This window comes from Gastrolobium bilobum, unplaced genomic scaffold (genome assembly GCF_033153095.1).
Source record: "Gastrolobium bilobum isolate Gb01-03AN ecotype WA unplaced genomic scaffold, APGP_CSIRO_Gbil_v1 utg1578, whole genome shotgun sequence".
NCBI lineage: Eukaryota > Viridiplantae > Streptophyta > Magnoliopsida > Fabales > Fabaceae > Gastrolobium > Gastrolobium bilobum.
The window spans coordinates 251799-268377 of NW_026899219.1; the positions used below are offsets into that span (position 1 = coordinate 251799).

The window sequence follows — 16579 nt, forward strand, 5'->3', positions numbered from 1 at the left end:
TCAATTTGAGTGTTGGAGTGCTTTGAAGTAGGGGTGTCAATATGGGTTGACACGACACGAATTCGACACGACACGAATTCGACACGACACGAATACATCAACACGAACACGACACGAATTTTCATTCGTGTCAAAATCTTTAACACTGACACGACACGAATTTTTTGCGGGTTGACACGACACGACACGAATAACATGCAAAATAGGGGACAAAACGGTAATTGACAAAAAAATTTAAAAAAATAGATCGAAAATAAATAAAAAATAAAAAAATAATAATAAAAAATAAAAAAATAATAATTAAAAATAATACAGGTCGACACGAACACGAATTCATAAACACGAACACGACACGAATTTTTTGCGTGTCATTTTTTCCAACACGAACACGACACGAATTTTTTTACGTGTCAACCCGAACACGAATTTTCGTGTCGTGTCGCGGGTTGACCCGCGTGTCAAAACCCATATTGACACCCCTACTTCGAAGGTACCCCAACCTTTGTTCGAGAAAGTTAAGACATATAGTTTCAAAGTCTTCATCTCAGTAGTATCCCCTGAATTATCGTCCTACAACACCCACTCTAACAAAGACTCAGATAGCTATTAGATTAGACTCAGCCATGTGTGATTTAACCCAATTCTTATTGGACGAATCATATGGTCAAATTGGCATTCAGTCCGTGTATCTCTTGATTGTCCGCAAAAAAAAACCTCCGGTGAATTGGTCAATAAATTTACATGTATTTTAGATTCTATCTCGTAAGTGTGCGAGTCATCTTTTCAATGGTATGTTTTTCTTCAATAACATACTATTATTAAGTGAGGGGTTCTTTGGACATGAGGAATTTATAGCGGTATAAGAATAAAAAATTCTATCTCTAATTTTAATTGTTAATTTATGGGTATCAAATGATCACAATTTATTAAATTATATTTATTAATAAATTACTAATTCTTAATTAGTTAAATCTATATATAGTTATACATTTAATTTTGGTCATTGAATTTTTTTTATATCGAATAACTCTAATTTAATAATTTTATGAGTCATAAGATACAAATAAATTAATAACTAAAAATAAATATAAAATTTCTTATTTTTACGCCAATATAAAATTTGTATACATATATTTGAAAAACAATTCTTGGTTTAGTGCTGCCTAAAATGATAGGATGTGAGCAGTCAAAGGCAATCCACCACTCTACTATTGTGGCTTTGTTGAGGTCTGTGCGTACACTGTATAGCCCAATTCCTAATGGGAGGGAAATATTTTGTATGATCCAAGACCACTCAATAATTCGATGCTCACTCTCATAATATTAATTTTTTTTCTTTTTTATCTCTGTTAATTTTTTTCTTTTTCACTTTTACCTTGCATTTACACTAAGAAATCACTTAATAGTGATCCCAGACCACAATAAATAATCTCCTAATGGAGAGTGTTAATGCAACTGGGGTATGCAAAAGTGAGATCATGTTTTTGGAGGTAGTGGGGCATGTCACAGTCAATAACATAATTCTACACGGTCAATAACATAATAAATATTGAAACTGATCACGTTTTTCATACTCATAAGTATTAAGGAAAAAAAAAAAAAAAAAGTCAAATGAGGACAACAGCGAAAAAATGGGCATGAAGTGTACGAGCTATGAAACCAAAGAAAAGAAAAGACTCTAAAATGAACCGTGTTGGCTCCAAACGCCCGACCCACGTGCCAAAATCTAAAACTACATAAATAAATAAATAAATAAATAAATAAATAAATAAAGAGAAATACTAATTTTATATCATAGAAAGCTAATATCTCATATTATAGAGTATTTTAAAAAATAAATAAAAAATAAACAAATAAGGGGATTCTAGATACTTTATGTCCATGACATAAAAGATTAATCTCCTATGATATGAGATTAATATTCTCATAAATAAAACGGAAAAAAAGTTCAATAAAAATCTAAGGGGGTGTTTGTTTCAGGATTTTGGTAAATAACCTGGGGAAGTGTTGCCTGCAATCTGATTAAACCACGTTTGGTTCCCCGAATTTTCAAAACTTATCCAACTATCGTTGTTTCCTATCTAAGTTGAATTACACGTGATTTCTTGAAAATTTACTGTTACAGAATGCTTTTTGGATGGTGATATTATGTGTAAAAACCGGATAAGTTGCAAAATTGACAAAAGTGGTAATAATTGGTGATTGTAATACCCGTCCCTCACACATGACCAAAGTACGCCCAAATAGGCACAAAAGTGGAGACAGAGTCAAGAAAGCCATATGAGCGTGGATGGCTGGTCAGGTAATCAATGTTCAGGAATGAAATTTTTTGAGTCCTGTTTGTGGATCTCAACGGACAAATTCATCAATGTTCAAGGGCAATGTTTAAAAGGATAGTTTCGTAAATTCAGAATAGTTTCCCATCATTATTTTATATTCAACCAAACACACTCTTCACAAATTTCACTTAATTTTTCTGGTAAAATTTTACTCAAACAAACAACTTTTTTTCATTTTCCTACCAAACTCAGTTTCCAACCATTTCTCTATCAATTACATTTCCCTAGTATTCAAAAAATTTCTCCTCAACCAAACGCCCCCTAAGTGTCTGTTTGAATTTTCTATTTTTTATTTTTGTTTCTCTTTTCCTAATAAATAGAAATTAGGTGAAACATATCTTATAATAAGAAGAGCTTTTTTTCGTAATAAAAAAAGTTAAAAGCTAAAAATGCGTATGATTTTTTTTGTAAGCAAATCAACTTTTAATTTGAGTTTTTAAATAACTTTTAAGTTAAAATTTTTGTATAATCATCAAACAGTTTTTAATTTTTTTTTTTTAACTTTAACTAAAAAATAATTTTAAGAAGAAGATCCAAACAAGTTTTAAGAGGATTAATTTTTTTTTAATATTTGATTATTAAATTTTTTTAATATTTTGAGATAATTTTATTTGTTATACGTGTACAAAAAGTGTATGAGACCGGTTATGCGAAGCAGAAATTGCACCTCCCGAGTTATTGATTATCCACGTCTTCCTAAATCTGAGGCCATAAATATAGCTTCGAATTCTCATAATCACAATACGAGTTCTCCATTGCTACTCACTTTCTTCAATATTTGCATTCACACTATTTCATCTCATCTAGATCTTCAATTTCAACCCCATTCATGTTTGTTAATGATCATGTCCCTTTTCATGCTGGGCGATGATTCTTCAACCAGCTTCTTCGACCTTTCAGTTCTCTCAGGTTTTCTCTTCCCTTTGTCCCTGTAACAATGAAGTGAACACTTTTGTTTCTTTCCCTTTATCCAGAAGGAGAAGAAAACGCTTGATTGCCAATTCTGGGTATCGCAAATTTCGAAGAAAATGTAACATTAGCTTCTGTTCAATCCCCACGGACGGTGGTTCCAGTTCCAACCGAAATTGGAACGCCGAATTCGCAAATTCAACGAGAAGGGGTGCTAAAAGTTTCGTCTTGAAACGGAATTCCAATGAACTGGTTGAGGGGGATGATCATCATGAGTTGCAAGAGTCACAGGTTCAATTGGGTTCAAACTTTACCAGTTTCACTGAAGACCCAATTGTTGATAAGCTAAGAACACAATTGGGGGTGATACACCCAATGCCATCGCCTCCGATTAACCGCAACGGGGTTGGTTTGTTAGTGTTCTTTTTCTTTGTTGGGATTGTGTTTGATAAATTGTGGACTTCAAGGAGGAGGAACAAAGTTAGCAGTGAAGACAGCTTGCGTGGTGTGTGGCCTCAGGTTCCCACAAGCTTCTCATTGTTTCTGGAAAAGGATTTGCAGAGAAAAGAGTCAGTTGAATGGGTGAACATGGTGCTTGGAAAGTTATGGAAGGTTTATAGAGGTGGACTTGAGAATTGGATTATAGGATTGCTTCAGCCTGTTATTGATAACTTGAAGAAGCCTGATTATGTGCAGAGGGTTGAGATTAAGCAATTCTCATTGGGGGATGAACCATTGTCTGTTAGGAATGTTGAGCGCAGGACTTCTCGCCGGGTGAATGATTTGCAGTAAGTTTTGCTTCTCATTTGCTTTATTATGTTGTAATGTTTGAGAATAATATAAACTCTTACCCAAGTTTTGGTTAGTGGCTAAGTGATCACGAGTACAATTCTCACTGCCCCACTTTCTAGTGAAATTAAAATAAGCACAAGGTAAACCTAAAATTGGGTCTGTGTAATATCCACACTTCAAGCTCAAAATGGCTCTTGCGTGAGGGGTGTGTTAGAAAATAATATAAACCATCAAAAAGACCCCACCCAATACCTTAAGGTTTTGCGTTGAATTGTTCTTTTTATGGTATCAAAGCTTCATTAACCATAAGGTCACGAGTTTGATACTTATCGCCTCTTGTCAAATTAAATAAGCATGAGGTAAAACAAAATAAAAATAAAAATTGGACCTATGCAATATCCACGTTTCTAGCCCAAAGAACTCTTACGTGAAGGGGGTGTGCTACAGAATAACATAAACCATTAATAATGCCCTCACCCAGTTTTGGGTTGAAGTGGTGTTTTGGGTTGTAGTAGTTCTTTACATATATCAGTAACTCTTGATAGCTGTATGTTCATTTTTTTTCTTCTTCTATTCTTATTATCTACTAAAAAGATATTTTCCTTTTTCAATGAAATCATTTTTCATTATTGGAATAGTACTCATCAAAATGATATCCAGTTCAGGTTCAGTTATTGTAATGAGAGTTTTAAAAAGATGTGAAGACAATGTCATGGTTGGACGATAAAATATTGATAGAGGTTTTGTAAAAAAATTGATGGAAGCTTTCTTTCAATGAAGCTAGCTTCTCAATCTCAAGGCTTCACTTTTGGTAATGGGAAATCCTGTAAATGATATGTTAAGTATGAGTTAGAATTTTCTTGGTGGCATCAGACAAGTGAATAATTGTCACTATTCACTATGTTGTGTTCTTCCATTATATTTTATGTGGGTTATTATGCTTAGAGTACAATCAGTAGCAATCTAATGTAGGATCTTGGTATTTGGTTGGTAATAGCTCAAGTTAAATGGTTCACTGTCCATCAAACACTTAATTGCTGCTTTGGAAATGTTTTTGGTCATATCTTATGTAATATGGACCGGTTTGGACTTTAGAGCATTTTATTAATTATTCTTCTGGATTTATCTTGCTGAGATCCAAGACTATAAATGTGTTTTTAGGTTTGTGCTATCATATTGTTAAGATAACCAATTAATTTTCCTTTGTTTTGTCTAGGTACCAGATAGGCCTTAGGTACACTGGTGGTGCTCGCATGCTGTTAATGCTGTCTCTGAAATTTGGCATTATTCCAATTGTTGTACCTGTTGGTGTTCGAGATTTTGACATTGACGGTGAACTTTGGGTAAAATTACGACTAATACCAACTGCGCCTTGGGTAGGAGCTGTTTCATGGGCTTTTGTTTCACTTCCAAAGATCAAGTTTGAATTGTCTCCATTCCGTTTGTTCAATATAATGGGTACGTAATACTTTTGTGGGTCTAAGAAATTATATTCTTTATCTTTACTTGGATCTGAATGCTGCCGTACACAATCCAACTAAAAACAGTTTTTGGGAACTTGATTCCCCAAATAATAAAAAGTTCTGTGCAAAGTTATAGGAAAATAAAAACAAAGGAACCCTCATGGTTTATAACTGATTATTTAGGCAACTTGCTTATGCTTTTAAATTGATAATTAATTGGTTTTCTTTATTATATAATATATACTATATAGACTGCCCGAAGGGTCTGATAAGCGTAACAACAGAATATGTTGTTTTTTGTTTATATTTTATTGATGTATGTTAGAAGTCACTGCCTGCCATGAAAGCTGATATTTGATGAAAGGAAACTAATATTTAATTTTGAACATTCCGCAATCTTTTGTTTATTAATTTTACGCCAATTCTTTTGACATTGGATTTACACATGATAGTTGGTGCTGAAGGGAGTTCCATATTGGTTGGGAAGGTTGTTTTAAATGGTTATAAGTCATATTTGGATACCTCCTCTTGTGAATTTGAAGCCTTAAAAACCAATTTAACCAATGAACTCCTGGATCCTCCCCTTTCATCACCAACTGTGTCAAGAACCAACTATCTCGAAAACTTAAGCTTTTAGGTTAAGGGTCATGAATCGTTTTATATAATAACATGCTCTCTCATGCAAAAGCCCTTTCGCCACTTGAAGCATGGAAAATCCATAGGTTACCTACGTTGTGCTGAAGTTAAACTTTTTTTAGAAGTATGTAAGCGTCAAGGATCAAACTCTTGATCACTTGGACATAGATGTTTCGATACCAGGTGAAGAAAGAATACTCCCTAAAGCTTAAACTATTATGTGAAGGCTCACAAATGGTTTTACATCTAATATAGTGCTTGTCTCAACTGACTTTCTATTTTTAATAACACACAAAGTTGCTGTCATTGTTTTTGATAGTTCAAAGGCAACTTATAGTCTCCTTGCTTGTCAACTATATATTTTTAAAAAGTAAGTTTGATATATTGTTGCTGACATCTATGTTCTTTCCTTCTTTTGTGCATCGTTCGGCATGATCAGCAATTCCAGTTCTCTCGATGTAAGTTCCATTTATCTTCTAATGTTATAAATTTATTACATTTGATGCTTGCGAAGCTATATGTGTGTGCACTTGTGCGAATGCATTTTGAAAGTGTTACTATTTGTGGAGTGTTAGACATGCATCTTATGATGTTACTAGTTATAGAAAGTAACTGAACTTTAGAAGCTTTGGTTACTCCTGATAGTTAATAGTAAATAGTTACATTTTTAAATTTTGAAGATGTGCTTTCCTTTGTTTCTCTTTAGTAATATTTGTTTTAAAAAATAATAATGTCAACTGCAGTGATTCTTTAAAACATTCGATGTCTTCTGAATTTAATCCATTCCAAGCCCTCTTCTTATTTATGGATTTATTATCCCAAGATTGTCTGAGAAAATTGTTTTTTTCTTTGTATTTTTTTCCAGTCACTAATTGTAATGTAATTATTTCCGCATTTCTCTTGCAGGTTTTTGACTAAACTTCTCACTGAAGATTTACCTAGACTATTTGTACGCCCCAAGCAAATTGTTTTGGATTTCCAGAAGGCAAAAGCTGTTGGTCCTGTTGCTGATGATGTTAAATCTGGAGAAATGCAAGAAGGAAACAAGGATTCTGTTGGTGAACTATCTGTTACTCTTGTGGATGCTCGAAAGCTTTCTTATATCTTCTATGGTAAAACTCTATTGTGTTGTGTTTGCTTTTAAGTAAATTGTTGCATTTTTTTTTTTGGATTATTCAGACTTGATTGGTGTATTCTTCTCTCTTTAATAGTTTTTTGTTTTGCATTCTCTCGAGTAATTTATGTTCTGAGGGCATATTTGTTTTGTCTTCTAATATTCTTCGGTTATTGGGTTCATACATAACATTTTTGTTTGATATATCAGTGTCAATAAACATATTACAAATATAGCCCGCAGATGTTAGATGAAATTTGTATATATGAACCCTGATTTGAACTTTCATAAGTATTAATTCATGTTAGGATAATAGTGGAGCATATGATGCATGATCTCTATGGAAGTGGTGAAAGAAAAGAAAAAGGAAATGTTTAACCTTTCTGATATAGTTGCCTGCTTTGAAACAAACGATACCTCAAGTAGCTTGTCTTCATCCTGAAAGGTACAAAAAGAAAGTAATAAAACATAAAAAGTAAAATTGAAGTGGAATGTTAAGTTGATGTTCTCGTACGTAGAGGTTTTAAATCATAAAAACCACCACTCCCCATTAAGACCCGACAAACGAGAGTAGGAGTGAGGGTAATTCTTGTAAGCAGCCTTATCATTGAATATTTGCAAAGTGACCTTCCACTCACATCTGAGGAAAAGTTGTGATGATCTTTCCAGCATGAAATTATGTGTCGATGACAATTATGATGAAATTTTAAACATGACTGCAGTATTAGACAGAGTTTTGACAATTCAACTTTTATTTCATTCATACATAATATCATTTGTTACTTGTATTAACATAAATAACTGTATAGGTTCAGCTCATGTATTCATCCATTCTGATTTGTGAGTATTTACACGTCTCGTGTTTCCTTTGTTCTCTCTCTCTTATTTACTTGTGAAACACTATTGTTTTCAAACATTTAATTTTGAACTACATAATACTTGTGAGTATTTAGGTTTCTATATAAGCAGACTTTGGCTATGTGTGCTTCATTTTGTCCTATCTGCATTTTCTTTCTTACTGGTTTTAGTTTCAACTAAAACTTAATTATGAAATAGTGTGCATACTCAATTTTTGTTCTACTGTTTTGTCAGGCAAGACAGATCCTTATGTTATTCTCAGCCTAGGAAATCAAATTATACGCAGCAAAAAGAACAGTCAAACTACTGTCATTGGGGCCCCTGGAATGCCAATTTGGAATCAGGTGTTTTTTTTGGATTTCCAGATTTGTCTTTGTTTATGACATTTCTATATTTTTCACCATACTCATGTGTTCTAGATCTCCAGGATTTTCATATGCTTGTTACCAACCCTAAAGAGCAGAAGTTATGCATCCAAGTAAAGGATGCTTTGGGACTTTTAGATTGGACTATTGGTACGGGAGAGGTATGTGTTATGTGCGATACCTTAAGTATGTTGGTGATGTTTTATTTCACATTTGCTCTACTTATAGTTTTATACTTCTTTCCCAGTCTACTACGCATAGATATGGTTAGTTGTTGGATTTTCTTTGGGATCTTGCTGCTTAGCTTCCAGTCTACCTTTCGATCCATACTGCTGCTCTATTTGCTAACATTCTAATATCAATAACATGTGTTTTGTGGTCACTTTTTACAAATATTTTCTCATTGCATAGTGAGGTTCCGTGACTCTTGTACTAGTCATTATTATTTCACCTAGAATCCTTGTCTTAAGCAAAGAAGTGCTTAGCAAATTCTTGCTCATTCCGCTCTTGTTGACTTTGCATTGCTTTTCTTTGATTGACTTTCTGGCTTTTAATTATAAATCCAGTAGTAAGCTAGCTGTTGATCAGCAGTGTCTCTCTTGTGCTGTTGGAGCTCTGATAGTCTTTTGTGGTCGGCTGGAACTGGTTGTAGTTATGAATTGAACTGGGTTAAGCTGAATAAACCTCATAGAATTGGTGATTGTGGACGAGTGAGATTTCTTTTAGATGGGGTTGTTGATTGTTTTTTAGGTATAGATTCTTAAATTATTTAATCTTATTGTGGATTGCTTTTTACTTGGACTGACTTCTCAGGTAGTAGGTATAGGTACACTGAATGTTTCGGAGTTTATCAGGAATGGATGTGTATTTGGAACGTTTTTATTCTAATTTTCTGCTATACCTTGTCACAGAAAGAACTGAAGCCTATAAAAATAAGAAGTCCAATGGCTGGACGTAGGTTAAAAAATTGAAGTGAGAAATTGACATTTCTCCGTCATCCACCTTCACTGTGCTGGGCTTTATAGCCAACATTTTTCCTGTTGCCATGCCATGAGGATTATAGTATAGTTCCCATAAAATACCACACCATTCTGCCTTGGTGGTCCGCATTTACAAAATGGAATATTCTGAATGGTCTGAGAATATATTTATTTTTATGTAAATAGAGTAGTTATTGCAAAGTAAATTTTTATCTTCCTTATCCCCTGCATCAAAGTTGGACATGTGTAGTCCAATCTAATATAATGTTTTCAAGGTAAAATAGTAATGTTTATTTCTATTGTTGTTATTTAAGATTGTACAAAATTTTCATCTGCCATATTGAGTTAATGTGTTGAAAGTTGAATTGGAAAATGGAAATTTATGGTATTTCAGAGTTAATTTCCGATTTTACCATACGTGTATGCTTCTTAATTGAAAATGTTTTCAGGTTGATTTAGGATCTCTTAAAGACACTGTACCAACAGACAGAATTGTGGTTTTACAAGGGGGTTGGGGATTTTTTGGTAGGGGCTCTTCTGGGGAGATATTAGTACGGCTAACATATAAAGCATATGTGGAGGATGAGGAAGATGACAAGGCTGAGGTGGATTCCATTGATATAGATGCTTCAGATGATGAGTTGTCTGATTCAGAAGAAGCAAATGTCACTGATGAGAAGAATGTAAGAGATTCTATGTACGAAACAGATAAAGAGTCATTTATGGATGTTTTGGCAGCATTAATTGTTAGCGAAGAATTCCAAGGGATAGTAGCATCTGAAGCAGGCTTTACCAAACCTTTGGATAATGATTCAAATAGAGGGTCTAAAGTATCAAAATCTCCTGTTGCCAATGCTGAATCAATTCCTTCTAGTTCTGATAATTCTGAAGGTTATGGAGGTACTGCGTTCTTATAATCTCTACTTGAACTATGTATAACATGAATATGTAATTACCTGAAGGTTTATAATAAGATTTAGAAAAGCATATCGTGTTCATAATGACAATTAAAACTTCAATTGCAGGTTCAGCCTTATTTTGGCTTGCTGTGATTACTAGTGTAGCGCTACTAATAGCTGTCAATATTGGTGGTTCAAATCTCTTCAATCCTTAAGATGGTGTTCTGCTGCTTGCAATCTTGGTCTTGGTTCAGTTTAAGTAATTCTAAAGCCCCTCTTATTGTTTCCTAACTTCAACTTTAGTTATTATCAAAGAAGCCTGTATTAGGGTAAATAGACTATCATGTTGCATGAGAGAAAAATTCTTTCATGCACAAACAAATTAGAGGAGAGAGAATAGAAAAGAGAGAAAAAATATAGAGTTGGCCCCACCTGTGATTTGTGTGTGTAGGAGAAAAATCTTCTCTAATGTATCATAAGAAAAGATTAACCCATTAAGGATATACTTTTTTACTTTTATCATGTGGTTTTTGCAAATGTATCACATCTGTGTTTGGTTATCCATTCTGATGCTTGATTTGGAGTACCTCATTAGTGTTTTACAATTGGTTAGTCATCTTTCTTTAGTGTTCGATAAAGTACCACCAGAAAATAAATTTACTAGAATATTGGCTGAAAATATCTTTCTTTTATCGGAAGTAAAATAATCTGGGATAAAAAGCTGCTGGTTACACAGATGGACTACACTCTTGAACATGGATCACAAGTACTCTCAATATTTGTATGTACATGAAATAATTTCAGTTCGTGTTACAATATTGAGCACTTCCAATGTAAAGTTACTGCTTACATGTTATGTTCATACTTGTCATTGTGTTTATTTGCTGCTAAAAGATGCTAATTCTAGTGGGTTTTTTTTTTCTCTGGCAGGTTGGGCAGTAGATTATAATCAGATAATTTTTCTCTGATATACTAGTATAGTTTTTGTATATTCGTGAGTACTGCTGATGGAGGAAAGCATCTACCGGCGGCGCATGATTTTTTGGCTTCGTTTTGTGAGAGCCACAAATTTTAATTCGGCTTAAATCTGTACTTACTGTTCATATGAAGGATTTTGTTCCTCTATAAAATAGAATAACAGGTTTCTCATTCTTGCCTGAGACTATTTTGATAAACCTCGCCATTCCAATACACGTTGAAGAATGATTGTTTGAGGGTTAAAAATCACAGGTCAGAATCATAAAGGTAGTTCTATTCTAATCTAATGTCTAGATCACGCTAACCAATCTTCTACATGCTTGCGTATGAAATGTAGGATCTGGTTGTATTAGCTTTTGAATATAGTACATTTCGGCTGCAGCTCTCTTTCTTTCTTTTCTTCTTCTTTTTCTCTCATTATGTTGGAGGTTAAAATTCTTAGTCTTGAGTTAGAGAGGATGAAATGTGTCTTAATAAATGATGGAACCTTCTATATAAAAACCACACCTGAGTCATCAAGCCAAGAGATTTGAGCTTCCTCGCTGCTGGAGCTTCTTTTTGTACTCCATGATGTTTTCTGATAGTTTTCAAGTGGAGAGAATCAATATGCTCATAATTACTATAAACCAAGCTAATGAACTAATAATATTTAATCTTGAATTATATTAAATATATCATTTTCATGTTTGCATATATTAGACTATATTAACACTTGTTACCACTAAAATGTAGCTTAAGAATCCTTCCTATGATACCCACTGAAAAGGGATGATAATAGAAAAAGGATGTTCTATGAGAATATTAAAAACCCGTATAGGGAAATATCCAATGTTATGTTCATCCTAATGTTTCAATTAGAGTGAAATTCACAACTATCTTCTTTTAATAATATCTCAACAACTTCAAAAGAAAGTTCCGACGAATAGAAAGGTTGCCCTTTTGCCCTTTTTCACAATATAAATAGCTATTTGTTTTCGCTAAATAGCTATTCGTGGTCAAATACCTAACCGTACATGAAGTGCTTTAACGAATATTTTTTTAAGGGTAAAAAAATTGCATTGAAGAAATTCAACCTAAAATGTTCCAGCAAGCTAGTAAGTTACAAATTTGGGGTAGTAAGTTTTTTAAATCAGAAACTAACAAAAAGCCATCGTTTATGAACTGTTCATACTTTTCTCAGCAAGCCGTAAATCGGAAAAAGCTAATCTATAAACTCAAAGACTTCAGAACAACAAATGCAATGAATGTACCTGGTGATACTAATGCGAACAATCAATTACTCCACAAGATGGTGAGATTGCATAACACTTACCCACAAACAACAGTTAAAAATAATTTTGGTACAAGTTGCTATATATACTCATTCTCTAAATCTTTTGTGAAGCTCAATTCTAAACAGCAATACACGGATAATGAAAATTCCATCTAGCATCTCAAGTTCATGCTAAGACATGCCAGAGATATTATATAAGTGCCCTTCTATGTCTGGAATAAAACCTTTCTCCAGCATTTCAAGTCTAACTATATCATAAGTAATACGATTTGGGTTTAAACCCTTTTCCAACATCTCATTAAGAAGCCCATTTGCATCCCCTAGCTTGCCTGCTATACAAAATCCTTTAATCAACACATTATATGTAACAATATTAGCTCGCTTCCCTTCTTTCTCCATCCGTGTCCTCACATTCAATGCTGCCTTGAGATTTCTCTCCATACAATAGCCATCCATCAAAGTATTATATGTTACATGATTAGGTTTTACACCCACGTTGAGCATTTCATTTAGTAATTTTTCTGCCTTACTTGATTCACCGTATTTGCACCATCCATATATTAAGATGTTATATGTTACAATATCAGCTTTCAAGCCCTTGTTCTCCATTTCATTAAGAAGCTCTTTAGCAGCTCTTATGTTTCGTTTTCTGCACAAGCCTGCAATTAAGCAATTATAGGTTGAAACATTTGGAAAAACCCCTTCATCTAGCATTGAACTACACAGTGCAAATCCTTCATCCAGCAACCCATCCTTGCAGTAAGCATCAATCAATGTATTGAACGTTGTTGCATTGGGAACCAACTCTTGCTTAGTTATATCATCAAAGAGTTTTAATGCTTCTTCCATCATCTTCTTCTTACAACACCCATTAATAAGAGCATTATAAGTAACAATATTTGGCTTCAAACCCATGCTCATCATCTTATCCCGCAAAGCAATAGCCTCATCTAGCTTCCCATTATTAGATAGACCATTTATCAGTGAGTTACAAGTAACTAAATTAGGTTTTAGTCCCTGCCTTTGCATCTCTTCAAAAGCCTTCTTTGCAAACAGCACATTCTCATCCTTACAAAACCCGTCAATGAGAGTGTTAAAGGTGATCTCATTTGGACAAATTTTATTAGCAAGCATTTCTTTCAAAATAGCATCAGCTTTGTGCATTTTTCCAGCAGTGCCCTTCTTGCAATGCCCATCAATAAGAGTATTATAAGTAACTACATTTGGTGAAAATCCCCAGGCCTTCATGTCTTCAATAACATCCTGTGCCTTATTCAACTTACCAGCTTTACAGAGACCATTAATAAAAATGTTAAATGTGGTCAAGTTAGGCTGAATTCTTCTCTTTATCATCTCCTTGTACACATGCTCCATATTCCCAATTTCATTCTCCTTCACCAAAGCACTCAACAACGGATTGCATGAATTCAACGATAACTTAAATCCATAATCTTGAGCTCGCCTAAATGCTTCACAAGCAGAGCGGAGTTCAAAATTTCTCACATATGCTAAGACCAACATATCAATTATTAGAGCATTTGCACAAGATCGATCACCACCCAACAAAAGGGAATGAAAAACAGAAGAAACTGTATGTTTCTCATTCTTAACAAACTTATCCAAACAGGACCTGACTTTAGAGTACCTTTTTGAATTTACTAGAAGATATAGAAGTTTGCCAGTTGTTTCAAGACCATATGAAAGTTTGAACTCTTTCTGAGACCATTGAAAGAACCTCAAAACAAGCTCTGAATCAACTCCAGCATTAAGCAATTGGTCAAGAAGTATTCCAGGTTTGGTCACTCTGAGATGGGTTTTGAGCTCTGACCAGTGCTGTTTATTCAACAGCTCCAAAATCCTAGATATGCTGAATGACTGGAAGATTGGACCTGTGAGTAGAAATTAGAGTATTAGCTGGTCAACAAAATTATTAGCAGACAAGGAGAGAGAGAGATTTTACACCAAAAAGGACATATTAACATTAAAACAGTGAATACATGTAAATAAATAAGTCATATTTTTTGAGATTAATGGTAAAAAAGAAAGTAAGAAGACTTAGGCCAATGGAAATTTTAAAATATATCTGTAATAGACCTAATCAGAGTATTGATGATATATACATAAAACAAAAAAGTTACAATATGAGTTGTTAAGGATATTATATCATCAAGAGCTGATACTACAAATAGAGGTGGGTAAAGGGCAGAGGGCAAACACAAGTGCACAAAGGCTCCCTGACTTTATAGAGTACGGGTGAGAATTGATTGTACGTAGTCTTATCCTTGAATTTTCCAAAGAGACTATTTTCCTAGACTCAGAACCAGTGACTTCACAAAAGGAGCAACGTTACCACTTACACCAAGGCTCACCCTCATATTTACCAATATTTAAGAAAAAGAGTAAAACCTTCTACATTGCATGGATACATATATTTGGAACTTATTTAGAAACAAGTACAACTTCCAAGAGATAAAAGCTTTATCACCTTGTATAGATCCAGCAAGTTTTCCATTAGTCATTGCTCCCGGTATACTTCCTTTGATACATCTGTTAATAAATAGTAACAACGGTCATAGACTCATCGCTGAAGGTGAATAAAAACTGCAATAGTTTTTTTTTTTTTTTAGTACAAAAACTGCAATAGTTTTTGAATGTATTAGAAGAAGAACCATCCAATACTACAAAAGTTTATAGAGAAATAGCTGTTAATATACATACATGATACATACTTATGTGTGTGAGTGCGTGCGCGCGTGTATATATATTGTTGTTATCCAGTTGCATTAAGTAAAATTGAAATAACACATAATGAATTAAAACCATAGAGAAAGCGTAATGGTGTAGCAGACATACATGCAGCAGAATTTGGAATGGAAGAATCCACATGCACCGGTGGCTGTGCCGCGTGTCGCAACCACGCACGTGAAGCCATTAAAACTGATCTGCATTTAAAACAATCAGTATTATTATATATTAGACAAAACGAAACCGGGCAATCATTTACAAGTTTCGGATATTTTTCACAACAGCTAAGCGCAATTTCTAAAGCGAAACAGGACTTCGAAATTCGAATATAGAGCGAACTTCACGAAACTAACTGCAAATTGAACTAAACAGAACCGAGATAGAGAGAGAGAGAGGATCATAACCAGATTGTGAAGAATGAAGACGAAGGCACAAGGGTGAATTTAGACGGAAGCAGTTGAGAGTTGAGAGTGTGAGTTGAATCAGGGTTTTGAGTTGGGAACACTCAGATGATCACCCAACACCGTTAATAAAGAAAGAGACTAAAGAATATAATATTAATGATGAGAGATATTTTAATTATTAAATTAATTTATTTTTAGAAAAAATTATGAATGGTTTATCGAAAGTTATAGTTTTTAATATTGCATATCAATTTTGTACCAATGAGAATAATACGTCTTATGTTAAATTTTAATTATAATTTATTAATTAATTATCATTTTTCAATAAATTATGATCGACATATATATATATATATATATATATATATATATATATATATATAAAAGTTATAATTAAAATTTAATATTTTTACACCAACATAAATTCATCTTATCCCATTCCTAATAAATAATTTATGGAAATGTTATTCATTTTATGTGAGAGTAGTTATCTCATGTTATAAAGAGAAATCATGTGAGATTTATCATTAAAAGATAAAAAAATGGGAAAAGTTCACCAATGTTCTTGTAGTTTGTTTCAGAATCACCTATGCCCATGTGATTTTTTTTTATCACATATGCCCCTATGATTTGCAAAATGGTATATTTTTATCACATATGTCCCTGTGGTTTTTTATTTTTTACAAAGCACAGGAATATATGTGATAAAAAAACCACAGGAACATAGGTGATTCTGAAACAAATCAAGGACATTGGTAGACTTTTCTCAAAAAAAAATAAATGAAATTCTCAAAATAAAATAACATAAGATAATAATCTGAGTA

At 33.5% G+C, this 16579-nt stretch overlaps 2 protein-coding genes across 3 annotated transcripts; one reads left to right on the forward strand and one right to left on the reverse strand.

Annotated features, from left to right (window-relative positions):
* The first annotated feature begins 3108 nt into the window (after positions 1-3108).
* Positions 3109-11728, forward strand: LOC133288391 (tricalbin-3). Of its 2 annotated transcripts, none has more exons than XM_061486140.1 (9): positions 3109-4036; positions 5257-5498; positions 6579-6597; positions 7046-7251; positions 8346-8455; positions 8539-8637; positions 9906-10356; positions 10482-10614; positions 11286-11728. In XM_061486140.1, the coding sequence occupies exons 1-8, from the start codon at positions 3207-3209 to the stop codon at positions 10568-10570; spliced, it is 2046 nt and encodes a 681-aa protein (XP_061342124.1). In that variant the 5' UTR covers positions 3109-3206; the 3' UTR covers positions 10571-10614; positions 11286-11728. The 2 variants fall into 2 exon arrangements, with proteins under 2 accessions (XP_061342124.1, XP_061342125.1); XM_061486141.1 differs by having other exon boundaries at positions 9906-10347.
* A 922-nt stretch (positions 11729-12650) lies between these two features.
* LOC133288400 (pentatricopeptide repeat-containing protein At1g09820) lies at positions 12651-15862 on the reverse strand. Its single transcript, XM_061486153.1, has 4 exons — positions 15756-15862; positions 15460-15548; positions 15092-15153; positions 12651-14495 (listed from the first exon to the last, which is right to left on the reverse strand). Exons 3-4 carry the CDS (start codon positions 15123-15125, stop codon positions 12778-12780), a joined length of 1752 nt encoding a protein of 583 aa, XP_061342137.1. The 5' UTR covers positions 15126-15153; positions 15460-15548; positions 15756-15862; the 3' UTR covers positions 12651-12777.
* Between the last annotated feature and the right edge of the window lie 717 nt (positions 15863-16579).

Excerpts from the sequence above, each read along its gene's own strand:
- LOC133288391 (XM_061486140.1), top strand. The coding sequence starts at position 3,207 with ATGATTCTTCAACCAGCTTCTTCGACCTTTCAGTTCTCTCAGGTTTTC. Across the intron at positions 8,456-8,538 it reads GAATGCCAATTTGGAATCAG|GATTTTCATATGCTTGTTAC; the intron begins GTGTTTTTTTTG and ends CTAGATCTCCAG. Across the intron at positions 8,638-9,905 it reads GGACTATTGGTACGGGAGAG|GTTGATTTAGGATCTCTTAA; the intron begins GTATGTGTTATG and ends AAATGTTTTCAG.
- LOC133288400 (XM_061486153.1), bottom strand. The coding sequence starts at position 15,125 with ATGACTAATGGAAAACTTGCTGGATCTATACAAG. Across the intron at positions 14,496-15,091 it reads ACTTGCTGGATCTATACAAG|GTCCAATCTTCCAGTCATTC; the intron begins GTGATAAAGCTT and ends TTCTACTCACAG.